Source organism: Canis aureus, chromosome 8 (genome assembly GCF_053574225.1).
Source record: "Canis aureus isolate CA01 chromosome 8, VMU_Caureus_v.1.0, whole genome shotgun sequence".
NCBI classification, from domain to species: Eukaryota; Metazoa; Chordata; class Mammalia; order Carnivora; family Canidae; genus Canis; species Canis aureus.
Genome location: NC_135618.1, coordinates 49,993,508 through 50,020,221, shown reverse-complemented (window position 1 = coordinate 50,020,221; position 26,714 = coordinate 49,993,508). Strand labels below are relative to the sequence as shown.

The 26,714-nt window shown below is 51.1% G+C and overlaps 1 protein-coding gene across 3 annotated transcripts in view; it reads left to right on the top strand.

The window, feature by feature from the left end:
* Positions 1 to 26,714, top strand: part of ABCC6 (ATP binding cassette subfamily C member 6) — a 48,932-nt gene that overhangs the window by 791 nt on the left and 21,427 nt on the right. For 2 of the 3 annotated variants that reach the window (XM_077906744.1, XM_077906742.1), the window contains exons 2-15: positions 213 to 395; positions 2,441 to 2,566; positions 2,710 to 2,838; positions 6,152 to 6,277; positions 7,122 to 7,183; positions 10,295 to 10,426; positions 14,863 to 15,066; positions 16,415 to 16,592; positions 19,340 to 19,501; positions 21,425 to 21,517; positions 22,497 to 22,700; positions 23,871 to 24,017; positions 24,886 to 24,973; positions 25,369 to 25,444. In XM_077906744.1, coding sequence (XP_077762870.1) covers positions 213 to 395; positions 2,441 to 2,566; positions 2,710 to 2,838; positions 6,152 to 6,277; positions 7,122 to 7,183; positions 10,295 to 10,426; positions 14,863 to 15,066; positions 16,415 to 16,592; positions 19,340 to 19,501; positions 21,425 to 21,517; positions 22,497 to 22,700; positions 23,871 to 24,017; positions 24,886 to 24,973; positions 25,369 to 25,444 — 1,910 coding nt within the window. The remainder of the gene's footprint in view (positions 1 to 212; positions 396 to 2,440; positions 2,567 to 2,709; positions 2,839 to 6,151; positions 6,278 to 7,121; positions 7,184 to 10,294; positions 10,427 to 14,862; positions 15,067 to 16,414; positions 16,593 to 19,339; positions 19,502 to 21,424; positions 21,518 to 22,496; positions 22,701 to 23,870; positions 24,018 to 24,885; positions 24,974 to 25,368; positions 25,445 to 26,714) is intronic. The other variant, XM_077906743.1, reaches the window with a different exon arrangement.

Sequence of the window (26,714 nt, the reverse complement as noted above, 5' to 3'; positions counted from 1 at the left end):
TCCTTATACGAAAAATCAGCATGATGCTTGCCTCGACTTCATAGAGTCGATGTTAGTGTTAAAGGAGTCAAGAATTATAAGGTACTCCAAGGAGTGCTGGGCCCATTCTCATGGCAATATTAGGAGTCCAAAGGGTTGCCTTGCTCCCTGATGGGGTGAGCTTGGGACCCCTGCACGGTACCATCACAAGGGTGGCCCTGGTGTCCCCTCAGGTCTGGAACTGGACAGAGCCCGAGCCCACTGCTGCACATCTGCTGAATGTGTGCTTCCTGAAAACAGCAGGAGTCTGGATGCCCCCGATGTACCTCTGGGTCCTTGGCCCCATCTACCTCCTCTACATCCACCGCCGTGGCAAGGGCTACCTCCGGATGTCCCCCCTCTTCAAGGCCAAAATGGTAACTGCTGCCTCTGGGAGCCTGTAACCAGACGATGGTTGAGAGGTGGGAGGAGTAGGCTGGAACCCGGCTGAGACCCGACCCTGAAGTGGACACACAGTGTGGGAAACAAGAAGGGGATCTGTTAGTCAAACAGAGTGATCCTGCAAGGCTACAGAGGAAAGCTCTGTGGAATAGGTCTGCCCCAAATGGATTCCGTAATAATAAAATCCATGCATCTGCAGACACACACATCCAGGCACACGCATGTTCCCAGCCAGTTTATGAACACCATAACCTGGAACTCCCCAAAGTGTGCAATGGATACTCCTGGGATCCATGAGGTGATTTTAGTATCACACCGAGATGAACTTTTTAAGTTAACAGTTATGCATTGACTTGTATGCTTCTCCACTGGCATTTCTTTTTTAAAAAGAATATTTATTTACTTGAAAGAGTGTGTGAGAGAGAGTGCATGAACGGGGGGGAGGGGTAGAGAGAGGGGAAGGAGCAGACTCCCCACTGAGTAGGGAGCTCTTGCAAGACTCTGGGATCATGACCTGAGCCGAAGGCAGATGCTTAACCACTTAATGACTGAGCCACCCAGGTACCTCTCCACTGACATTTCTAAAAACCAATTCTTTTTTTTTTTTTAAATAATAAATTTATTTTTTATTGGTGTTCAATTTGCCAACATACAGAATAACACCCAGTGCCTGTCACCCATTCACTCCCACCCCCCGCCCTCCCCCCTTTCTACCACCCCTAGTTCGTTTCCCAGAGTTAGGAGTCTTTACGTTCTGTCTCCCTTTCTGATATTTCCCACACATTTCTTCTTCCTTCCCTTCTATTCTTAACATGGTTACATATTTGCTTTCGTGTGTTACAAAAACACAGGCATTCCGAGTGTGAGCCTTCCTGCTCATCTGGCCCCTTCTCCAAACTTCTGCAAGAACATCCTTCAAGGTTCATTTATCCTCATAATACCTTGTTAATTTTTGTCCTATTGCTGACCACCTATCAAGTGGTTGCACGCTCTTCCTTAAAGGGCCAGATAGTAAATATTTGAGGCTTTGAGGGTCATATAGTCTCCATCCCAACTACTATGCCTCTGTAGCAGGAAAGCGGCCACAGACAACAGTAAATAATCATCACTGGGTTTCAGTAACATTTTATGAATAGTCACTGATATTTGAATTTCATGTAAATTTCACATGTCCTGATATGTTATACTTTTCTTGATTTTTGTTTAATACCTGAAAAATGTCAAAACCAGGGGTGCCTGGGTAGCCCAGTTGGTGAAACATCTGACTCTTGATTTCAGCTCAGGTCTTGATCTCAAGGTTGTGAGTTCAAGCCCCATGCTGGGCATGGAGGCTACTTAAAAAAAAATAAAATAAAATAAAGAGGGACGCCTGGGTGGTTCAGTTGGTTAAGCATCTGCCTTTAGCTCAGGTCATGATCCCAGGATTGACTCCCATATCGGGCTTCCTCCTCAGTGGGGAGTCGGCTTCTCCATCTCCCTAGGTTCTCCCTGTTTCTATCTCACACACACACAAATAAATAAATATTTTTTTTAAAAAAAAGAGAGAAAAATGTCAAAACCATTTTTAGCTCACAGGTGATAGAAAAACAGGCAGTGTGTCAAACTTAGCCTGTTGGTAGTAGTTTAAACCCTAATTTAGACTAGCTGAGATGCTTGCAATAGTTTCTTTAATGCTCCCAGGTCCCGTCTTCTCCCCCACCTGCATTCACCACATCACTTTCTCTTGTTCAAAAGAGAGACCACCACATCTTAGAGAAAGGTCTAGAGACGTACTAGTCCCAACAGAGAGTTTCATCACTCCCGTGGTGCATTATTTATAGGACACTTACAGGTCAAGATCCATCTGCAACAGCCCTTACTGCTTTTTCTTAGGCATCTTTTACACCAGCACTGTTAAAGTCACATTGGTACCTTAGTGGTGCCTCGTCCAGAGCCACTGTCCAGTTGGGCACAGGGTCACTGTCTGGTTTGCCACTGCCTTTCTCTTTGCCCATGAGCCTTATCTAAACCTGTTTCCCAGGTGCTTGGGCTCGCCCTCATAATCCTGTGCACCTCCAGCGTGTCTGTGGCTCTTTGGAGAATCCAGCGGGGCATGCCCCAGGCCCCGGAAATCCTCATCCATCCTACCGTGTGGCTCACCACGATGGTAATGATGACCCAGACTTGCTGGGCTTGCTCCTGGCTGCAGCTTTTCCTGCCCTGGTAGAGGGTGCGGGGCAGAGCGGGGTGCCCCTTCTACCTCCCCACCTCTCCCCACCTTGAGGGGCCCATCCCGCCTCCGCTGTCCAGAGCTTTGCCATGTTCCTGATCCACACGGAGAGGAAGAAGGGTGTCCGGGCGTCGGGGGTGCTGTTTGGATACTGGATGCTCTGCTTTCTCTTGCCGATTACCAGCACTGCCCAGCTGACCTTGCAAGGGGTAAGTGGAGGCCTGGGTGGGGGGGAACCGAGATGCCCGTTTCAAGCCTTGGGTCCCATCCTTCCTCCTCCTCTTTTCACGCATGACTTAGTGTCTACACAGAGACACACACAAGGGGACTCCCTCGCACAGGTGTACCCATCATCCCATACATCCTTCATGGACACAGACTCCCATGTCTTACATGCACATGTCACACACTTCACTTGCACACCAGACACACACCTGTATGCCCCTCTGAACGCATTACACAACCACAGACTGAGACACACACACGTGCACGTGGCCGCCCACACTTGCCACCAGCCAGTGTGTCTGTGTCTTCAAGCTCCCACACCACTCAGGTACATGTGACACAGGTTCCCACACTGCACATCCATTCACACATCCTCCCATGAGCCCCTGTGCCCCCCGCTTGCCCCGGGCACAGGCACACTGTGGGTTCCCAACCTCAGGGGCTTCCCCAGTGAAATTTGAAAGTGGCCCCATACACAGAGGGCAAGGAGAGATGAAGGAAGAAGCAGAGCACTCCGGACAGTACAGGGCAAGGCTAGTAAACAAGAGGATTTACGAGGCTTGTCCCAGGTGCTGCAAGACAAGTAGATCTCTGCACCTGCCTTCCATAATCTTCGACGCTTATAGATTAGTGGGGTTCAGTCACATCTACGTCCAGATGGTCTCCATGACATGTTACTCTCTCAAATTTGTGTTCTTGAAAAGGCTCCTAGTGTGGGAAATAGATGGAATGTAATTCCAAGGAAAAGGGAAAACGGTAAAGAGCCTGGGATTACGCCCCCACGACCTCCCAAACACACTTGTGCACACTCTTTCTGTATGTGCATGCACATTTCCCCTCATGCTCACTTACCCTCACCCATGGTCTCATCCGCAGATACATACTCATTTTGCATACCCACTCATTTCTGTCCTGGGAAGTAGCACTTCCATATTAAGGGACACAATGGATCATTTTATCTGCAAAGGGAAAAGTAGCCTAGACCAGGGTTTCTCAACCTCAGGACACAGTGGACAAGAACAGATGGGTAGAGGGAACCATTCTTGCATTGTGAGATGTTGAGCAGCACCCCTGGCCTCCACCCACTAGATGCCAACAGCACACCCCCATTATGGTAACCCAGAATGTCTACGGACATAGCCAAACGTTCCCTGGGGACAAATTTGCCCCAGTTGAAAGCTGCTTGCAGAGATGTCATGCCCACCCAAGACATCTGATCTAGGGACCCCTTGCAGCAGGCTGTAGGTCATCATTTTTCCAGCTAAATGGTTGCTCCATCCTGCTCCTGAAAAAGGCAGAGGAACTCCATTCCTCTTTACTTTGTAAAGATTTTTACAAAGTAATCTTTGTAACTGAGTTTCTAACAAATGGGAAAATTCTATAGGCCATCCACTGATTTATGAAAAGGGAGGTTCCTGCAGTTGACAGACACAGTATAGAAATAATAATACTGTGACCACACATGCTCTGGAGCCCAATCCACACATGCCAGGCCCTGTGGCAGGCTCTTTACATCATGTCTTCATTGGAGTCTCACAAGAATGCTCTGTGGCAGATTCTAACAGTCCTGATTTAAAGACAAGGAAACCAAGGCCAAGAATTTTGAATAGCTTCCCCAAGGTTACATAGCCAAGGAGCACAGAGCCCAAGTCCATCACCCCCAAATTAAGAACAAACCTCCTGATAGAAAGTTGTAAAAATGGCAATATAGGGAAGGTGGGCCATAATGTGGTTGGAATACCCAATTGTCTATAATCTGCAAAAAAACACGAACAGAAGAGTGTAGAAATCCAGGCAAGGAATTGCAATTTGAAACTAGGGCTCTTGTTTTAAGCCACAAGAACTCAACTCACACTAGCTTAAGGGGGGAAAGGTCCAAAGGGATTTATTAGCTCATAAATGGGAGATCTCCTGGGCTTAGCTGATCCCGGTGTCCAGATGACACCAGATCTCCATTTCTGTCCCTTGGCTCTGCTATGTTAGCTTTGTTCCCCGGTGGGGTAGCCAAAAGAGCCACCAATTGATCCACACTTAATGATCTGCCTGTGAAGCAAACCTGGTAGAAGATCTCTCGATGGTTCTAGCTCTCATTGGCCCAGTGTGGGTCTGGCCTCCATTCCTAATGCAATCACAGTGGCCAGGGGACTGGAACATACTCATTGGTCAGACCTCAGTCACCTGCCCACCGCTTGGAATGGAGTCAGTCCTGCATAAACCACATACCTGAGCATGAGAAAAGAAACTAAGGTGCTCTGACCAGAGGGCAGCAAAAGCTTGTGGTTTGGATCAGATCATCTGTGTGCACTTGAGCAAGGTACTATGGCTTCTCTGAGCCTTTTTCCACATGAGTAAAACAGAGCAAGTAAACTCCAGCTGGAGTCAAGGTGATGAGACAGTGCCTATAAAGCTTTACTCCTGCTTAGGGGCGCCTGGGTGGCTCAGTTGGTTGACTGTCTGACCCTTGATATCAGCTCAGGTCTTGATCTCAGGATTCTGAGTTCAAGCCCAGCATTCCAGCATTGGGCTCCATGCTGGGTGTGGAGCCTACTCAAAAAAAAACCAAAAAAACAAAAACAAAAACAAAAAAGACTACTGCATAGGCACAGGGCAGAGTAAATGCTCAATAAAACCAGTTCCCTTCTGTTTTCTTTAAAGATTTGCTTATTTTAGGGAGGGTTGAGTATGAGCAGTGGGAGGGGTGGAGGGAGAGGAAGAGAGGGAATCTCAAGCTGACTCCCCACTGAGTGTGGAGCCCAATGCAGGGCTCCATCTCAGGACCCTGTGATCATGACCCTGAGATCAAGACCTGTGCCGAAATCAATACCCAGGTGCTTAAGCGACTGAGCCACCCAGGGATCCCCAAATCAGTTCCCTTCTTAAACCAGAGAACACTGGCCATGAGGAAGAAGAAAGGGAGATTGAGATGGGGGTGGAGGGCTGGAGTGCAGAAAGGCTTTCCTCTGTGGCACAAGGAGAAAGGAAAAGTATTCCCTTGTCTCACATTCCAGGGGCTGTGGCCAATTATCACCTGGCTAAGGGGAGACACCTGGCCCACCATGTGTATAGTCAGAATGTGTGCAAATTGAGTATTCATAAACTGGGACACCAGGGGTACTGGCTTTCAAACCCTGTGGCTCTGGATCCCTGCCTGGGCCCTGCTCTTAGTCTCTGAAACCCCACTCATCCTTGACCTTTTTTCCCCTTTACAGGTGCCCTGCCCAGCCTGTGCTCTCCAGGGGCCTCAGCTCGGACTTCGGCGTGCCGGACTCAATGGGACCTCTGCTTTCTCTCCCACAGGACTTCCGGAGTGACCCCTTCTCTCACCTGGCGACCTACTTGTGTTTGTCTCTGGTGGCGGCACAGTTCGTGCTGTCCTGCCTCGTTGATCAACCTCCCTTCTTCCCTAAAGACCCCCAGCAGTCTGTAAGTTGTCGCGTCTCCCTCACTTCCACGTCTGGTCTCGCTCTCCCCATGGGACAGAAGGGAGCTAAACTAGAGCCCAAGCCTCTAAGCATGTTTCATGCATTCTTTCATTCAGCAAAATGGGTATTGTCTATCTCTGCCCTGTGCCATGGGTTGGCCAACTTTTTCTGATCAGAGCAAGATAGAAAATATCTTAGGCTTTGTGGGCCATATGGTTTCTGTGACAACTATTCAACTCTGCTGTTGCAGCACAGACAGTGTGTCAAAGGAGCGTGGCTGTGTTCCCATAAAATTTTATTTGCAGAGACAGGCAGTCTGCCAGTCCCTGATCTGTGCCACAACTAAGTCCTGAGGATCGATGGTGCACAAGCAAATGTAGTCCCTCTCCTCATGCAGCTAACAGCCAGGTCGAGGAACCAGGCATTATCCACATAATCACACAAATATGTGCAAAATTACAATGGGGGGGGGGGCGAGTGCCCTGCAGGAGAAATCTGTGGCCCAAGAGAGTTTACAACAGGTGGTGTTGAACAAGCCTGCAAAATCAGGAAAGGATCTGAGGGAGAGATCGTCTAAAAAAAAAAAAAATGCTCAGCTACATGAGTAATCAAGTGAAAACTATGGTAGGGCTTTTTAAATCTGAGAATGGAAGGAAAAATAAAAAAATTGACATAAGTAATCAAGTGAAAACCATAGTAGGCTTTTGAAATCTATGGGAATGGAAGAAAAAAATCAAAAATGATAATGTGATGGCATTATCTTCCTGGCCTCGGTTCTCTTGCCTTACACCAGCCATGGAACGTGAGACCACGTCCTCCCTCCACCTTGTGTCTTGTCTTTACAGAATCCATGTCCAAAGGCTGAAGCTTCCTTCCTCTCCAGGGCCATGTTCTGGTGGGTTTCTGGGTAAGTAAAGTAGCAGGAAACAGGCCGAGGTGGTGCCCCCGCCACCTGCCTTTGCCACCCTTATTCATCACCACAGCTCTCTCCCCGAGACGTTTCCCCAAGCCAACCAAGGTCAGCCAGGTCTCCCTCTCAGTCTCAGTGCTTCTCTGCCAGATTTCAGTGTCCAATATCCACATTCCATCTCATTCACTCACCAAGTGAGGCCTGGCTCTCCCTCTTTGCTGGCCCATATGGCAAACATTCAGAATTTCCATTTGCCCCTCTGTAAAAGGGGAACAACTCTACCTTCATTAAAAGTAAATTGCTAAATGCTTGTACACAGCAGGTGCTCAACAAAGTCATATCCATTACTCGGCTTCATGCATGCCACAATATCGAGTAAGTACCTACTCTGGGCAAAGTATGGGAAAGACCTCACATCTTTACTCTCCAGAGGCTCCCAGGCTGGCGGAGAAGACAGATGTTTCTCCAGGGCTAGCGTGCCAGGTGCTGAGGGTGTGCCCACCTGCAGGGTCCCCCTCCTGGCCACACTGTAGTCGGATCTTGGTAGCACCTGGATGTAAATCCTAGCTCCACCACCTCCTGGCTGTGTGACCCCGGGCAAGCTACTTAACTTCTCTGTGTCTCAGTCCCCACACCTGTAAAATGAGGATAAGAAGAGCATCTACCTTATATAGGGTGATGAGGATTAAGTGAAATAAGGCTTGTGAGGCACATAGTGTCTGGTCCATTATGAGTATTGCACAAAGTGGTTGGTAAATACACAAACAGGATGCTCTAGGGGGAGGAATGGGTGGGAAGTGCATACAGGTTTGCTAACCAGCTCTAGAGGGGACCTAACCCTCTGTTTTCCAAACGTGGCATTTATGAACCATTCCTCAAGCTGTTTGCCTTATTAGGGTCCAAAAATTTCAGTGAAAACCAAGCCATGTCAATAACCTCTAGATCAGAACTAGATTGACTGAGTTTTCCCTGTGTGTCTGTGTGTCTGTGTTTGTTGTTGTTGTTGGTTGGTTGGTTGTTTTTTAACGAATTTAGAGCCGTGCCTGGGTGGTACAGTCGAGTAAGCATCCGATTCTTGATTTCAGCTCAGGTCATGATCCCAGGGTCATGGGATCGAGCCCCACATTGGGCTCTGTGCTGGGCGTGAAGCCTATTTAAGATTCTCTCTTTCTTCCTCTGCCCCCCATCTGTCTAAAATAAAGGAACTTGGAAAGTTTCAGATGGGAACTTAGGACCACCAAAAAGGACCTTCTCCTTATTATCAGTAAGATTATGGAGATCTGAGTAGAAAACAACACTACTGCTATAGAAGTCTATAGTAACTAATCTCTTTTTAAAAAAATATTTTATTTATTCATTCATGAGAGAGGCAGAGACACAGACCGAGGGAGAAGCAGGCTCCCTGCAGGGAGCCTGAAGTGGGACACGATCCCAGGACCCCAGGATCATGACCTGAACCAAAGGCAGATGCTCAACCACTGAGCCACCCAGCTGCCCCCATAGTAATAACTTCATGTGTATGTGTGTTGGTTCACAAACTGGCCCCCATACCTGGAGGGCAAGGAGACACTGAAGAAGGAGGTAGACCATTCCTATTGGCACAAAGCAGCTTTAAAAATAAGCAAGGGAACTCACGGGGCTTGTCCTGGGAGCCACAAGACCGGTTGCTCTCTGCACCTGCCCGCCGGAATCTTAGTGGAGGGCTCAGGGGGGTTCAGTCACACCTGCCGTCCAGACGGTCTCAACAACACATTGCTCTCTCAAGGCTGCGTCCTCGCAATGGCTTTTAGTGCAGGCAGAGTGGACAGGACATATATTCCAAGGACAGGGGAGGGGTGAGGAGACTCCGATTGCCCACGCCCAGCTTATGGGACCACCGTAGGTCACATCCTCTCCATGACCTCCTCCGACGATGTGCCAACTACCTTCATCTCCTATACTAGTCTTAAGTGTTGGGACACTGTCTTGTTTTAAAGCGAGAAAATTTTTAAAAATTAAAAAAAAATAAAGTGAGAAAATTGAGGGCTGCTGGTGGGAAGTGAATTGCCCAAGGTCACAAGGCTGGTAAATGTCTTCATTTGACAAATCTCTTGCCCTGCGTCAGGAGGCGAGGTTACAGGGGAGGAGAATAAAGGTAAATACTCTTTGTCCCCAAGGAGTTTGCCATCCAGTGGAGGAGAAAGATAATAAATAATCACACCAAAAAAAGTAAATCATAATTGCAGCAAGCATTATAAAGAACAGCTCGGGAAAGGAGTTTATAATAGGGAAATCTACCTGACGGGAGGGGCATCAAATGGGCATGTAAGGAAATCACCTCTAAGCCCAGAGGTGAAGGATGAGAGAGGGGCCAGGTGAAGAGTGGCAGGGAAAGGGTTCTAAGCCAAGTGATGTGAATCTGCAAAGGTCCTGAGGCCAGGCAGCTGGAGAGGTGAATGAGGAGGGGAGTGGGGACACTTAAGCTGAGAATAGATGGGGCACCTGGGTGGCTCAGTGGCTGAGTGTCTGCTTTGGGCTCAGGTCCTAATCCCAGGGTCCTGGGGTCAAGTCCTACATTGGGCTCCCTGCAGGGAGCCTGCTTCTCCCTCTGCCTATGTCTCTGCCTCTCTCTGTGTGTCTCTCATGAATAAATAAAAGCTCTACATAGAATAAGATAAAATAAAATAAGAAAATAAAATTAAAATAAAATAATAAAATAAAAAAATAAAATAAAATAAATAAAATAAAATAAAATAAAATAAAATAAATAAAGCTGAGGGTAGAGTTCAGGTTTCCAGCTGGGGACTTCTGACTCCTAGGGAGGTCTATTTCCCTTGCCACCCAGGTCATCCCTTGGTTAAGTCCCTTAATCTCTCTGAGTCTCTGTTTTTATCTCATCTATAAAGTGGGTCAATAGTTATTGTGTGAGATGTAATTAGATGATGTTTGTAAACCGAGAAGTGCCCCTACAAATGTCAGGTGTGATCAGGTTAATTGCTTTCATTTTTCTGAGGGGCCAGTAGAGGTGCAGAGAGGTAAAGTGACTTACTTGGGGTCACACAGCGACCAGACGAGGACTCTGCAAGGGGAATGGCAGCAGGAGCGTGCCCCGGTGACCTTCTTTTACAGGCTGGTCTGGAGAGGCTACAGGAGGCTGCTGGGGCCAGAAGATCTCTGGTCACTTGGGCGTGAAAACTCCTCTGAAGAGCTTGTTTCCCAACTCCAAAGGGAATGGACAAGGACCCGCAGCGTGGCTCAGCGGTGAGTGGTTGGAAAATAAGAGCTCGACCCTGTGCTTGGTCAGCAAAGCTCATCATTTGGCCCCAAATACAACCCCAGACCCTACTCTGGGCTTCACTGCCATAGTCCCCACCTGCCAGCTGATCCCACTAAGCATTAACTGACTTTCCTCCCAGAGCGCTTTGCAGGCTCCTTAAGGACACAGTGGGTGCTCCTGGGAGCCCCCAGACAAAGCTCCAATGGTGGGATGCCAGGCAGGAAACAGACAGGGGCCAGGGCAGGCGGGCAGGGTGGGGGAGTCGAGGGTTGGGTGGTGGTCCACGACGTGCACGCAGCTATTTACTACTTAACTTGAGGGATTGGTTTCCTGGTTCTTGATTTTCTTATCTGTTCAATGGGCATGCCATTAGGCCCTGGCTCGTAAGCTCGTGGGGGAGGGAAAAAATGATTTGGGAAAAGAAGTTAGTGAATACTTCACAAATGGTGAAAGCACAAGCAGTATCTGTTATCCAGAGGATTTCAAGCTCTTTTGAGTCCTGTCCACTCTGCCTCACTCCTGCCCTCTGTGGCATCTCTGGAAACTTCTGTGGTCCCCTCCGATTCTGAGGAACCAAGGCTGGGGAACCTCTGGTCTACAGAAAAGAGATGTTAGCACAGGATTCATGAAACGTGTGTTGAATGCAGTCTTGCCATTGAGTGGTTGATGACTTCGGACAAATCACGTGACCGTGGTGTTTCAGGGGACAGATGAAAGTGACTTAGCTCTGTGGGAAGAGTTACAGGGTTCCCCTGCATGCGCTAGGATTTTGGGTGGTGGTTGTAGAGAGCTGAACCCTCCAAATTAGAAAAACGAACAGAGAGACCGTCTATTGGCTCACATAGCTGAGAAGGTAGGTCTAGCCTCAGGTGTGGCTGGATCCAGGGACATTGCGTAACGTCCAAACTCTTTCACACCATCCCTCAGCTCAGCTGAGGTCTGTGCATGGGCCTGTTTCGTATCCTGCCAGTGCAGCAACTCCAGCACAATGAGTGTCTCTCCATCCATACAGAAACTGCTAAGGAAGGCCTCTGATTGGCGGGCTCGAGTCATGTGCCAATCAGGGACTAGTCCCATGGCCAGGGGGCAGGCCCCATTCTTGGTGGTCCTTTCAGAGGCACCGTGGAGTGTGATTTTTGCAAAAGGAGTAAATGATATGAGCAAACTCATAAAACAGCAACTCACTCCAGCCATATCTTGCTGTACTGCTCCTCCACTCTTCAGTGATTTGTAAGTGCCGGAATTCATTCAAAAGGGCCCTCAAGGGGCACCGGGTGGAGGGGGAGCTCAGTGGTTGAGCATCTGCCTTGGGCTGAGGGTGTGATCCTGGTGTCCTGGGATCGAGTCCCGCAGGGAGCCTGCTTCTTCCTCTGCCTGTGCCTGTGCCTCTGTTTCTCATGAATAAATAAATAAAAAATCTTTTAAAAGCCCCCTCCAGGTCTGGCCCAGTCTCTCCCAGCTGTGACCTGCCCCCTAGGGGCATGGGAACTTGGGAGCTAAGCTGGAAACAGTCTCTGAAACAGTTAAAGAATCCACAGCAATTGACAGAAGGAAAGGAGGAAGGCATGGCCTTACAAAGATCCAGCTCAGTTATTTTCTGAGCTAATTACACACACAGAGAACTTTGGTTTTATTTCTAAAGTATTTTGCAATTCTCGGGGGAAGGGAGAGGACGTCATCCTGAGAGGTCAGGAACCAGCCACTTGCTGACTAGATGAAATCAATGTTTGGTCCACCTGGTGTTTACTCTTGTGGTTATTTGGGACTTTTGTTTCTTTTCTTTTCTTTTTTTTTTTTTTAATGTTGCCAACATTTAAAACTTTGGAGACTTCATGCAGAAATCTGGAATTCTCGTCTCTTTTAAAGGAGACTGGCAGGTGGCGCCTGGGTGGTTTAGTCTGTTAAGTGTCTGACTCTTGATTTCAGCTCAGGTCATGATCTCAGGGTCATGAGATTGAGCCCTGATTGGAGCTCTACACTCAGCGAGGAGTCTGTTTGAGATTCTCTCTCTCCCTCGGCACCCCCCTTGCACTCTCATGCATTCTCTCTCTCTCTCTCTCTCTCTCTCAAATAAATAAGTAAATCTTAAATAAAAAATAAAGTACACTGGCAGTGCCAGGTCACATCCCTGGATGGCAACAAGGGAATGGATCTGGGTAGCAGCTGCCCCAGTGGACAGGGTGTGTGTTCTTTGGTTTGCCACAGTCTCCACCACTTCCTTTTGTTTACCCAACTTAGACCTGGCTGCTCACTCCCACCCCTTGCCTCTCCTTGTGGTCATTTGCAAGTCCCACACTAAATGGTCCTTTGGCCCAGAGACCAAAGACCAGACACCATTCTGGAGACCTCCCATGATGGAACGTGAGACCCGCTGTGAAGGAGGAGCCTGGCTACGGAGCCTGCAGGTGGAACGCAGCGATTCAGAATTCTAGGGTGGAGCAGAACTGAGCAAAACATCCAGCTGGAAAGAGGCCTTCAGAGTCATCTCCTGGCATACCCCATCTTACAGATGGAAACACTGAGGCTCTGGGAGAGATGGGGACAGCACAGACATTTGAATCTCAGGCTCCTGGCTCCAAGGCAGGAGCAAACCAGGTTGCCTTCCTTCCTTTGACACATCTTTCCAACTTTATGTACCAGGCACACCTATTAGGCCCTTTACACATGTCACATATTTGTATTTTTCCCATCTGGCAAGTATTTATTGAGTGCCTATTGCATTCTAGAGCCAAATGTGGGGGAAATACAAGTGAAGTCTGCCCACCTGGAGTTCTAACAAGACAAATATATAAAAGTGAGAGTTGGAGCATGGCTTTGAAGGTGAAGTAAATGGTGGGCTGATGGGGAAGGATGGCCAGGTGATAAGAAGGTGACATCTTTCTGGCATTCGAGACCCAAATACCAAAATGTTTGTGAGCAGCAGCCCTGCCCAACTCAGTGACAGACCCACCTGAGAGATGCCAAACCAAACAAGAAGCTGGGCCGCGGTCAAAGGGCAAGACCTTGACTTGTTAGTGCAGGTCTGGCTGCCAGTGCTCACCAAGATCAGTTTCTTTTTTTCCCCTTCTTTCTAAAAATGTTTGTGAGTGGGGCTGACAAAGAGGTGCCATATGCATCACGAATTGAGATCTGGGCTCAAGTCCCTGCTTGGTCCTCACTGTGTGACCTCGAGCAGCTGTCACCACCTCTTGGAACCTCCATGTCCTCCTGGGTAGAATAGGGAGCCTGTGAAACCCACCAGGCAGGGAGGTCAAGAAAAATCAATAAGCCAGTGCATGTAAAGGGCTGATCCCAGTGCCCAGCCCTGGGTCTCAGCTCTGTAAACAGTCATTGCTAACCCCCGGAAGTTGTCAGAGCAGGAAGGAGCTCAGAGAGCCCTTTCATGAACAAGGATGCAGAGGACAAAGAGGGCAGTCATCTGCCCAAGGCCACACACCGGCCGGCTCTCCCTCCTCCCACCCCCCAGCTTCCCTCTGTGGTTTCATCCAGCCCAGGAGTGCCAGGGCCACGGATGTCAGCTGTGATTCTAAACTGGCTCTGGACCAGCTCTAAACCACCTACGGGCTAGCCAGTTGTGGAAGGGAAAGGGGGGAGCTGCATTAATGGCTCACATAGCTCCTGGGCCCTGAAGACGCAGAGTTGGAATCAAATCCCAGTTCTTCTACTTCCCAGCCATGGGCTTTGGACAAGTTCATTCTAATCCTTTATTTCCTTATCTGCGAAATGGGCATAACACCTAACTTGCCAGCTTTAGAGGACTTAGCTTTAGAGGACTGAGGAGTGCCTGGCACATAGGAGGTGCTCAGTGCACATGCATTCCCATCAATACCCCTAACGTCTTAGGGCTGCCCTCCTGCCTGGTCCCTCCCCTGCCCAATTGTCTCATAATGGGGGCCCCTGGGGGGGCAAAGAAAAACAGGTGAGGGAGTGAGGCTGGACTCACACCCACTCATCCCAATTGCCATAAAAATGGCCCTGTGACGCCTGGTCCTGCTGGAAATCCAGCTGCCACCTCTGAGAATATTTACAAGGACTGTCATAGTCCATTCAGATGGCTCTAACAAAAATGCCATAAGCTGAAAGGCTTAGAAACAACAGAGACTGGTTTCTCACAGTTCTGGAGGCTGGAGAGTCCAAGATCAAAACACCACAGTTGCGGTGTCTCGTGGGGGCCTGCTTCCTGGTTCATGGACGGCTGTGTCCACACTGTGTCCTCACTCAGAAGGGGGAAGGTACTGCCTGGGGCCTGTTTTATTGAGGGATTCATCCTGTTCATGAGGGCTCTCCACTCATGATCTCATCGCCTCCCCAGAGCCCCACCTCCAAATACCATAACACTGGGGTTAGGGTTCTATATATGAGTTTGGGGGGGGGGACATCTATTGCAATGACCCAGAGCCAATTTCTTCTCTCCCTTAAGGCACACCAAGGCGAGAGACGCTAAAAGGAAAGGAAGCCGTGACGTAGAAGCCCCAGAGATGGAAGCCTTGCTACAGCAAGAAGGGAGCCAGAGAGGTCCACTGCTGAGAGCCATCTGGCAGGTGTCCCGCTCCACCTTCCTTCTGGCGACCTTTAACCTTGTCATCTGTACTGTCTTCAGGTTTGCTGTCCCCAAGCTCTTCAGGTGGGTCCAGGCCTTGGGGGCTTTGTGGAGGCTGGTGGTCCCTCCCTTCATGGTGTTCTCCCAGAGCTGGGGGTTGGGGGCTGGGCATCAGCTCTCCTCCTGCCCCGCCTAGTCCTCCAGAGCTGAGGGCACTGGAGGGTGGTTGAAAAGATACTGAGGAATGGGAGGAAAAATACATGGGAGAGTGATAAACCTCAGGGAGAGAAAATGAATGAACTCTAACCTGAGTGTATCAGTTCGCTTTTGCTGCATAACAAAACAGCCCCAAGGCCAGGGAGCTTACAACCACTTCTTTGGTTCATGATAATGTGGGGCAGCAATTTGGGCCAGGCCCAGCTAGGCAGTTCTTCTTTCCTCAGTTGGGTTCACTCGTGTGCCCGCGGTCGCGCCATGAGGCTGGCCCGGGGGACTGGCTGCTCTCAGCGGGGACAGCTTGTCTCTGCTCCACAAAGCCTGCTCCGGCTCGTTCCCATGGCCCCTTGGCAGGGCTCGGAGACACGGATCAAGAGCTGCATGATCGTGAGGCCTCGGGCCTGGAGCTGGCGCAGTCTCGCCACCACTGTGTTTTCTGGGCCACAGCTGGTTGGACGGCCAGCCCAGATTCAGGGAATGGTGCATTTGTTTGCTGCGGCCGCCCTGACAAAACATTACAGGCTGGGCGGCTTTGACAGCAGGCATTTATTTTCACTCAGTTCTGGAGGCTCAAAGTTCAAGATCAAGATTGATTTTATCCAAGGCCTCATTCTTGGTTTGCTGTGTCCTTACAGGGTTTTTCCCCTGAGCCTGTGTGCAAATGTCTTAGAACGACACCCACCTTAACAGCCTTATTTTGACTAAATCCCCTCTTGAAAGGCCTGAACTCCAAATACAGGTGCATTCCAAAGCACCAGAGATTAGGACTTAACAGGGGGCAGCCCCAGTGGCCCAACGGCTTAGCACCGCCTTAGGCCCAGGCTGTGATCCTGGAGACCCGGGATCGGGATCGAGTCCCACGTCAGGCTCCCTGCATGGAGCCTGCTTCTCCCTCTGCCTGTGTCTCTGCCTCTCTGTGTGTGTGTGTCTTTTATGAATAGATAAATAAAATCTTAAAAAAATAATTTAAAAAAAGGACTTAACATAGGTAAGTCCACGACATAGCCCACGACAGGTGGAGATAAAACACTCACCTCTTGGTTGAAGGAGCCTCAGTCACATTGAAAAGGTGTGCGGATGGTGGGAGAAATCGCTGAACCCGTATTGGCAAAAATATCGCCCCCACGGTGTGATCCTCCCCACCTTGCCAGGCTTAGGCAAAAGCAACAGCCACGCATGCCTTCTCTCAGCACCTGTACCCTCCCTCTCTCAAAAGCCTTTTTCTGGAGTTTATCGGCAATCCCACAATCCCGGCCTGGAAGGGGTATGTCCTCGCGGTGCTCCTGTTCCTCTCCGCCTCCCTGCAATCGCTGTTGGAGCAGCACTACATGTACAAGCTCAAGGTGCTGCAGATGAGGCTGCGAACGGCCATCACGGGCCTGGTGTACAGAAAGGTGAGCCCTGGCGGGGAGGGGTATGTCTTTCTCATCCCAATTCATGTATGAATGTTCTAGCTGGGAAGGGTCACATCTTTTATCATCTGTGCCTGAAAAGGCACTCATTCATTACTTTACTCATTCACAGTCTCTCACTACCCTCTCACCTTCTGGGTTATTTCCATAAAACCCTGAGTGATCTGACCCTGGGATCCCCCCCAACTCTATCACGTCATATAAGTTCCTTCTTGCTCAGCCTACTCCGGCCTCAAACATACCAGGCAACTCCCACCTCAGGGCCTTTGCACTTGCTGTTCCTACTACCTGGACACCCTTTCCATTTCTTTTCACGTACCTACCTTCCACTCATCCCCCATGAGGAGAAAGGGTTAATCTTGGGGCTGTGTGGAAACCAGAAAGAGGTGGGCTGTCAGCTATGTTACCAGGCAACACTTGCTTATGGTAAAAATGACTCCTGACCCTTTGGTAAATTCATTAAGGCTGAAAATTCTGTCAATGGAGTATGAACACCTGGTGGGAAGCCATAGCTTTGGGCTTCTCTTGGGGCAGTGACTCACCCCCTCGGGAGCCCTGAAAGTGAAGCCCGCCAGACTATCTGCCTAAGAGATACTAGCTCTTGTGGGGTCTGGAGCATTTGAGCCAGGGTGACCCGGTCCCCATGAGTCCCTTCTCATACCTGCGCTGTTTCCTGGGGGAGAGGCAGTGCAAGGGGAACAGAAGAAGCTCCTGGATGGCCACACGGGCGGCTCCCCGTACTGCCTGCCTGCTGTGTTTCCCACCCATGTCTCCCCACCAAGCACACGAGCCGGAGCTCAGGGCTGCCCGACTGGCCTAGTGAGTCCACCTGCTGAGTTGAGGCTGACAGCAAGGCAGCTTGAGGCCATCGCTCTTCCCATCCCCACCCTTAGGGAAGCTTTGCTCATCTCTAGGTCAGGCCCCGGCTCTTCCTGCTGGGCTGTCTTCACATTAACGGTGTCTTCTTATTTTCCGTATCCGGTGCTTGGACATCTGGGGCCTTGCCAATCCCCGCCAGGGCTCGCCAATTCCTAGAGGTAGTAAGTGACTCACCAGGGAGCCTGCTTTCCACATGCCTACCAACCAATCCAGAGCTCGCACTCCGATCGCCCCCTTGTTGGGGCTCTCAACACTCTGGGCCACCACACACTTGCCCTAATCAGCCCAGGGCCAGGGACTGGACCATGAGGGACAACTCCTATTAATAATAATAATTATGGTAATTATTATTATTGAGTATTATTACTAATATTACTGAATAATATTTTAAAACATGTCTCCCTAACATTCTTCATAACTATCATTAAAGAATGAGCTTTGGGGCACCTGGGGGGCTCAATCAGTTAAGCATTTGACTCCTGATTTCAGCTCAGGTCGTGATCTCAGGGTCCTGGGACTAAGCCCCACATCAGGCTCCATGCTCAGTGAGGAGTCTGCTTCTCTCTCTCTCTCAAATAAATAATCTTAAAAAAAAAAAAAAAGAAGGAGCTATGTAAGTCTTTATTTCATTTTCTTCCCAGCTCAAACTGCTCCTGGTTGAGCAAGCTATCCCCCTCTGTTGTTTACAGCAATATGCCTGGTACTCAGGTCCCTGCGGGGCCCAGAGTACGTATTTGATAAAGATTTGAAGTGGGTTTTTTTTTTTTTTTTTTTTTGAGATTTTCTACTGCGTCATTCTGGGCTCACATCTTCACCCCCTTCTTTCCTCATGCACTCAGCAGAGAGGATTGCAAATAGAATAGGATTCAACAGGCTGGAAGGGGTCCACTGTGACCCCGGGGTCGGAGCACAGCTGGGACTGCCAGAGAGCCAAGCTGGTGTGTGAGAGGCATGTTGAATGCCTTCAAAGGTTGGTCTAACACCCTGTCTGGCTCTTGTGTCTGGTCTTCTTCCTATCTCAGATTCCAAGCCTGGCCTAGCCTTGGCTGTAAAACGAGGTTAGGAATTTTGCATTTCATTGATTCCTGTCTCACCTTTTTAATGCTTTTTTTCCTTTTTGTTTCAAGATTTTATCTATTTATTCATGAGAGACACATAGAAAGAGGCAGAGACACAGGCAGAGGGAGAAGCAGGCTCCCTGTGGGGACCCCAATGCAGGACTTGATCCCAGGATCCCGGGGCCACACCCTGAGCCAAAGGCAGATGCTCAACCACTGAGCCATCCAGGCGCCCCTTTTTAAGCCCTTCTGATATCAAGAGGTGTCTCCTGTGTTTTAACTTAATTGCATTGATTTTATGTTTCCTTAGCAATACAAAAATAGAGTGTTTTACTCCAGATTGAATGAAATGCGGCAGTACCTGCTCCATCTGGTTGTGGGATGTGCTCCGTCACAGAAAGTGATGACGCTGTTCACTTAGCGCAGGGCCTGGGACATAGTTAGCGCTCAGCAAAGGACCACCATGACCGTCATAAACCCAAGGGTTCGACGTGTTATGCTATTAACTTATCACTCCGGTGCTTTAGGGATTTCAGAGCATTTCCATTTTTTTGTCTCTCTGAATTCTCACAACGGCCCTAGGAGGGCGGCTCTGGGGATTTACTGGCCCACTTTACAGATGAGTGAACAGACCAAGGGCAGACCAGCTTAGATCCAGGCCCGCCAGGTGGCTGTGCTCTTCTCCATCCATGCCCTGGGCCTCCCCGCCTCTGAGGGCCTCCCCACCTCCCTCCACCACACTCGTCCTGTCCTGCCCTCTGACTTAGGTCTTCATCTTCCCACCCTGCCCAGGTCCTGGTCCTGTCCAGCGCTTCCAGAAAGGCCAGCGCAGTGGGTGACGTGGTCAACCTGGTTTCCGTGGATGTGCAGCGGCTGACTGAGTGTATCATCTACCTTAACGGGCTGTGGCTGCCAGTCATCTGGATGATTATCTGCTTTGTCTATCTCTGGCAGGTATGCTGTCGTTCAGGGACGTCTGGACAGGGGTATCAATGATCACAGTCATATTGATTATGAGTGTGGAATACTCCCCAGTACCATCCAGGGGTATTTGGTCAGGGTATGTCATGGTTACTGTACATCTCCTCCTACTGCCCTGACCCCGTGGGGCAAGGGGGCCAGGACCCTTTCTGACTTGCTAGCTCGTATCCAGGGCCTAGCACTTCAAACAGTGCCTGACGTGCAGTACATAAATGTTAAATGTTAGGGCCGTCTGGGTGGCTCAGTCGGTTGAGTGTCCTACTCTTGGTTTTGGCTCAGGTCATCATCACCTCATGGGTCGTGAGATCAAACCCTGCAACGGGCTCTGCGCTGAGCAGGGAGCCTGCATGAAGATCCTCTTCCTCTGGCCCTCCCCTTCTCTCATGTGTGCGTGCTCTCTTTCTCTCTCTCAAATAAATAAATAAATCTTTAAGAGTAAATGAATAAATGTTAGATGTTACTATTAGAAAGAGAGAGGGCGAGGAAGGACACTCGGAAAAATGCAGAGCAAATGAGTGGGCAGGCCTCTGACCCAAGAAAATCTGCAGAAGACACAGCCATCACTTTCCTGGCCTTTTGCCAGAAGGTCCCTAACATCAGAAAGTCAGCCTGAAATCTTGTTGACGGGGGTTGGGAGGAATGGACATTGAGTTTGCCACAATTAGATTTTGTAGCAATTTTTTCCAAGTGATATTATTTTTGCCAGTTAAAGCTTCACCTTCTCTTCACCTTTTTCTTTTTTTAAAGATTTTATTTATTTATTCATGAGAAACACAGAGAGAGAGGCAGAGGCACAGGCAAAGGGATAAGCATGCTCCCTATGGGGAGCCCAGTGTGGGACTCAGTCCCAGGACTCCGGGGTCACCACCTGAGCCAAAAGCAGACTCTCAGCCACTGAGCCACCCAGGTGCCCTCTCTTCACCATATTTTTTTTTTTTTTTTTTTTAATGATTCTCCCAACCCCGGCTGTTGGGCTGTTTGCCTTCTGGGCACTTCTCCATGTGGCCACTGGGAGGCATGATGGCTGCATAAATGAAACAAACTGGCTGGCTCTGTGGTCCAGATTACAAAATAGTATTCTTAAAGGCTGAGAAGGGAAACTGAGGGCCACGGTGGCCGTAGGAGTGGAGGTGGGGTTTGTCTAGAAACTGGGTGCAGAGGACCTCGGAAGAAATTTCAAACAACCCCTTCGAAATCATTTACCTTACACCTCCACATTTTCCACACAGAGAAACCAAAGCCAAGAGGGAACATTCCTGTCCCAAAGTCACAAAGCAGGTGTGGGGTAGGGCTGCCAGACAAAATACAGGACGTCCCGTTAAATACATATTTCAGAGAAATTGATTGATTTCTTAGTATAAGTATATCCCAAATATTGCATGGGATATACTTATACTAAGAAGACATTTGCTGTTTTGTCTGAAATTCAAATTTAACTACGAATGCTTCCCCCCCCACCCTAAATCAGGCAACCTTGTCAAGGGTGAAATGAAGACTAAGATAATAATTGTATGACACGGGCACTTACTATATGTGATGGGTGATGCTCGACGTCCCTTTCACAGATGGGGACACTACAGCTTAGGGAAGGTAAGTGCCAGTAAGTGCCAGGGTCAGGATTTGAACTCAGACCCTGACCCCAGAGATCCGACTTCAGCATTCTGGCCAGGCGTGCACCCTCGTGACGTACTTGAACACAACCCCACCACCACTGTGTGGGGTGCTTGTTCCCGTCCGTGACCAGGAAGGACTCCATCCTCACCAGGCGCCCATCGGCCGCTCTCATCAGCTCCCTTGGAGTCCGTTACCTTAGGACGCTAGTCTGACCAAATCCCTTGGGGTCGTCCAGCTGGGCTCCTGGAGGCATCTGGGGACATCCACCCTCTCTGTCTCCAGCTTCTAGGACCGTCTGCTCTCACTGCCATCGCCGTCTTCATGAGCCTCCTCCCTCTGAATTTCTTCATCACCAAGAAGAGGAAACAGCATCAGGTGTGATATTTGGGGGACGGGACACACTGGGCAGGAAGTGGGAAGGGGAGCCTGCAGGCCACAGGACTGGCACTGGGGCAGGTGTAGGGGGGTGAGGAGCCGAGGGGGGACCGGGTGGTGGGAGCCTTTCCTGTCACCCCTGCCCCCTGCATCTCTGTGGACGGCTGCTCCCCTCGCTCCAAGCACTCAAGCTCCAAGCCAACCGTGGGTCAGCTTTGATGGTCTCTTTTTCTCACATGACGTCCGTCAGCAGATGCATCCAGAATGGTGCCCCTGTCTCACGCTCCCTGGGTCCCCGCCTCTGCCCTCGCCCCGACCCGGACCTTTCCACACATCCCTCTCAGCTCAGAACCCCGGGAGGAAGGAAGATCGGTCTCACATACCCTTTCATACCCTCCTCCTGTCCCTGTGCCATCGCCCCCCTTGGTGAGACAGCCCCAACTCCTCTGCCTGACCTCCGTGTCCCAATGTGGTCCAGCCCAGCCCCCCACCCCGGGTTCCCCCACACTCTCTCTGACCACACTGCCCATCCTCTGGGTCATGCTGTCCCCTTCACCTTCCCCTGTCCACCTCATCCACCCACTCTCTGTGCACCCAGCACCTCCTCACCATAGCTCATGTGTCACTCCCACCTCCAGGAAGCCTTCCGGATGGCACCATGCCCACGCTGGCTCCTGGCTCTCTTTCCCGCTTCCCTGGTCTTTGGGAGCTTCCCTCTGTGATGGCACATCACCTCTCACGCACAAAGAGGGCAGAAGCCCGGGGACAGGAGGGAGGAGGCACCTACAATGGCCCAGGTGCAAGATGACAGTGATCTGGGCCAGGACTGTGTGGCCAGCCCTGCTGAGAGGCAGACCTCCTGGGGCCTGGCGTGGAGGTTGAATCAACAGCAGTAGCTGAAGGTGGAGTGTGATGGTTTGGGGAAGGAGAATTTCTGATGTTTCCCTGCCCTCTGCCCTCTTCTCCCCTCTGGTCCTAGGAAGAGCACATGAGGCAGAAGGATTCCCGGGTGCGGCTCACCAGCTGCATCATCAGGAATATGAAGATGGTCAAGTCCCACGGCTGGGAGGAAGCCTTTCTGGAAAGAGTCCTGCATATCCGGGGCCAGGAGCTGGGCGCCATGAGGACCTCCAGCCTCCTCTTCTCTGTGTCCCTGGTGTCCTTCCAAGTGTCCACGTTTCTGGTGAGGTCCCTCTGGTCCCTCTGCAGAGCATAGACTAAGGGAGGGAGCTCTAGCGTGGGATGAGGTAGGTGGAGCCCCCTGCCCCCCAGCTCCTGGAGCCCTGCTTTGCAGACCACCCCATCCATCCAAGTGTACCTTTCTGGATCCTTCCCTCTGACAGGGATCCTTGCTTTGTGCTGAGTTAGCTAAGCACTTAGACCATTCCCCTGAAGGCGGCAGTGGCCAATAAGGCCTGGCTTTGGCCTGTAGCTGTTGCAGTTTCTAGCCTGGGGATGAGGCAACAGGTGCGGGAAGCTGCGGAGGTAGAGCCCCACGTCCACACTGGCACTGGCTGTCACATGGCTGCAGTGGCCCTGCACTGGGCACAATGCCTGTCCTGTCCTCCATTGCTGCCGCATCGGCCTTCCTAAAGCATGGCTCTGACTGCAGTCACGCTGCTACCAACAAACCTGCAATGACTCAGTGCCCACAAATAAATAAACAATGCAAACTCTTCATAAGATATTCAAGGCTGGTGGCAGGTGGGCCTCAACACCTATTCCCAGAAGGATTAGAACCTCCCCCCACCCTGATCCTGGGGGGTGTCACCAACAGTAGCAACACTCAAAACCACCAGGACCACCACTCAGAACCATGAGAGCTCCCCAGACAGGATCACTGAGTCACCATCACACCAAGCGACCATCAGGTCATCACACCAAGTGACACCTAGAACCGAAACATCTCCAACACCTAGAATTGAACTACCCCCTAGGGACTCCAGAGCCACAGATGCCACCAACGCCCACCGCCCTGCCCTTGGGTTCAGACGATAGCTGCAACCTCGGGTCATCTCCAAAGTGTTCTAGAAACACAAGTGCCCCCCATGTCTAGAACCTCCCAAATGCTACCAAGATCAAATGCACGGTATCCCTAGATGTCTGCAACCAAGAATTTCTGGTCCTCGAACGGGGGCTGCACACACAAGTCCCTTCACCAATACACTCATATTTTTGGTGACACCTACACAGCTGCGTGAACTTGGAATGAGGCATGGGGTGCTAGCAGAATTTCGGGCGAGGGGAGGATGGAGCGGGTTTGGCCACACAGGCCTCCGGACATGTCTCGCTCGCTCAGCTTCCCGGGCCATGCCCCCAGCTCATTGTCCCCCTCACTCCGCCTGTCCCCCAGGTCGCACTGGTTGTGTTTGCTGTCCATACGCTGGTGGCCGAGGAGAACGCCATGGACGCTGAGAAAGCCTTTGTGACCCTCACGGTCCTCAGCATCCTCAACAAGGCTCAGGTTTTCATGCCCTTCTCCATCAACTCTGTGGTCCAGGTGAGGCAGGGTGCGGGGAAGCCAGCTGGGAGCTGACCGGCAGGGGTGTAGCAGCAGGGCCCCGCCTCCATGCACCCCCACACTGCCCTCAGAGGAGGAGGATGGATGGGGGGAGGGAGGAAGAGGCAGGGAAACGGAGAGGCAGAGGATACAGGATGTGCCAGCATTCCCACCCACTTCTCTCTTTTTCTTTTTTGAATTAAGATATAATAGGCTTTATTTTTTTATAAATTTATTTTTTATTGGTGTTCAATTTACCAACATATGGAACAACACCCAGTGCTCATCCCGTCAAGTGCCCACCTCAGCGCCCGTCACCCAGTCACCCCCACCCCCCGCCCACCTCCTCTTCCACCACCCCCAGTTCGCCTCCCAGAGTTAGGAGTCCCTCGTGTTCTGTCTCCCTTCTCGTACAAAGCGTCTTTATTTCGATTCTCTTCCCTTGCCATGTCCATGCCCACTGTGCCGTGATGGAGGTGATGGCAAGATGATGCCAGGCTGAGGCGTCCCTACCCACACGGCCGCCCTAGGTGGACCAAGTCTGGATCCATTTCTGATAATGGCCTGCTGACCTCCTTGGAAAAGCCACCATCCTCCTCCTGGGTCTCACCTGCATGCAGGATGGCAGCCCGATTGTCCCTATTATGCTAGTTAGGGGAGAGTAGCCAGGAGGTCACTGTCACCATCATCATCACCACCTCCATGCACAGTTTCCCATGACCTGGAAAGCTGTGTGCTAAGGCCTTGCCGGTGCCTCGGGCTTGGGACACCAGAAGGCTTTCTACATCCTGAGGCACCAGACACCTGAAGCCCGAGTCCTCTTTTTGGCTCTTTGGGCACCAGTGACCCAGAGCTTTGGTTCCCCCAGGCCCGAGTGTCCTTTGACCGTCTGGCCGCCTTCCTCTGCCTGGAAGAACTGGACCTCAGGGCTGTGGACTTAAGTCCTTCCAGATGTTGTGAGTGCAGAGTTGGCCGGGGGGTGGGGCTATGGAAGGGGTGATGGGACCCGCTACGCTCCTGGAGCCCAGCGACCAAATGCCAGGGTCCCCAGCTGGGGGGCTGCTGGTGACAGGATGGCACCTGCGGATTGGGCCGGCCGCCGTGTAACATGGGGACAGACGCGGAGGCTACTTCCCCACTCATCCACGGGCACCTCCTGCGTGCCACCCTGGGTGTATAGCCGCGAGCCCTCTAACCGACAGGGTCCTTGCCCTCGTGCGCCAAGTCAGGGAGATAAACCTGGCAAGGTGTTCCTTGAGATAGAAAATAAAATCGGAGAGGTGAGGGGCACAGTTGCATGATGAGACTCAGCAGGCAGGGCTTGTCTGGGTGACCCGCTTCTGCCCCGCAGCTGCTGGGGAGACCTGCATCCGCGTGCACGACGGCACCTTCGCCTGGTCCCGGGAAGGCACGCCCTGCCTGCGCAGGTACAGAAGGGCTTCCCCGGTGACTCCCTTGCCACGGGCAGGAGGAAGATGCAGAGGCTCCAGCAGCTTCCCACATGACAGCACAGGTCTCCAGCCTGGCACCGGAGGCGGGTCCGTCTGCACTGGGGCTGTCAGGGACATCGGTAGAGGTGGCCTCGGCAGAGTTCTGGGGAAGCGAGGCTCCCGGAGATGGAGGAACAGGGAATCCGAGCCCCCCCAGGCCAGGCAGGAGACACCCCCCTGCTCCCCAGGCTGGCCGAGGTGACACCAAGAGAGGCCTGGCCTCATCAGCCGCGTCTGCTTCTCTCCTTCCTGTGTTCCAGGTCACTGTCACCTCCAGGCCCCAATGTTGACTGAGTCTTTGTGACAGAAAACCTCTAGCCAACCCCAACACTCCCGTAAGAAGGGAGAGAGATACGCCGGGCAGTATTCATGTCCATTATCATTCAGCCACTCTGCAGTCTTTATTAAATGCTTGCTATATGCCAGTCCCTGCTGGACGCCTGGGGGGCAGAGTGAAGAAAAGAAACAAGGGACTTGCTCTCTTGGGGCTGACATCTGGATGGGGGCCCATCAGTGAGAAATCAGGGGGAGGGGGTGATGCTGGGGGAGAGGCATGTGTAGTAAGGTCACAGTAAAGGGAAGGAAGGAGCCTTGCAAGTGTCTGGGAGAGGAGCTTTCTAGGTGGTGGAAGCAGCAAGTACAAAGGTCCTGAGGCAGGAGTGTGTCTCACCAAGGTTCCTCAACCTCAGCAGCACTGACACTTAGAGCTGGAGACTTCTCTGTTGTAGGTGCTGTGCTGTGCATCGTAGGATGTTCAGCAGGACCACCAGTAGCTACCCTCTAGCTTCTAGCAGCAACCCCCAGCGGGTGTGACAAATGACCCTTGGGAGCCAGAGGGCACAATCCCTCCTACTTGAGGACCACTGGCGTCCTGTCTTTGAGGAACTGGAGGTCCGTGTGGCCGAGGCAGAGCAGCCAAGGGACAGAGAAGTAGGAGGTTGGGGGTCCTTCATGAATTGTTGGGACTTTAACTTTGATCCAGAGTGAAATGAGAAGTACTGGAGGGTTTGAGCAAGAGTGTGTCACGATCCCAGGTGGGTTTAACAGGTCCCTCCAGCCACGGCGTGGAGGGTGGGCTACAGCACGTGGGCAGGGGCAGAGTGCAAGCGGTGGGCAGCCTATGGCAATACCCTAGACAAGAGGCGAGGCTGGTGTACCCTCCTGCTACACTAAACTGTGTGTGTGTACATACGTGTATGCAGGCGTT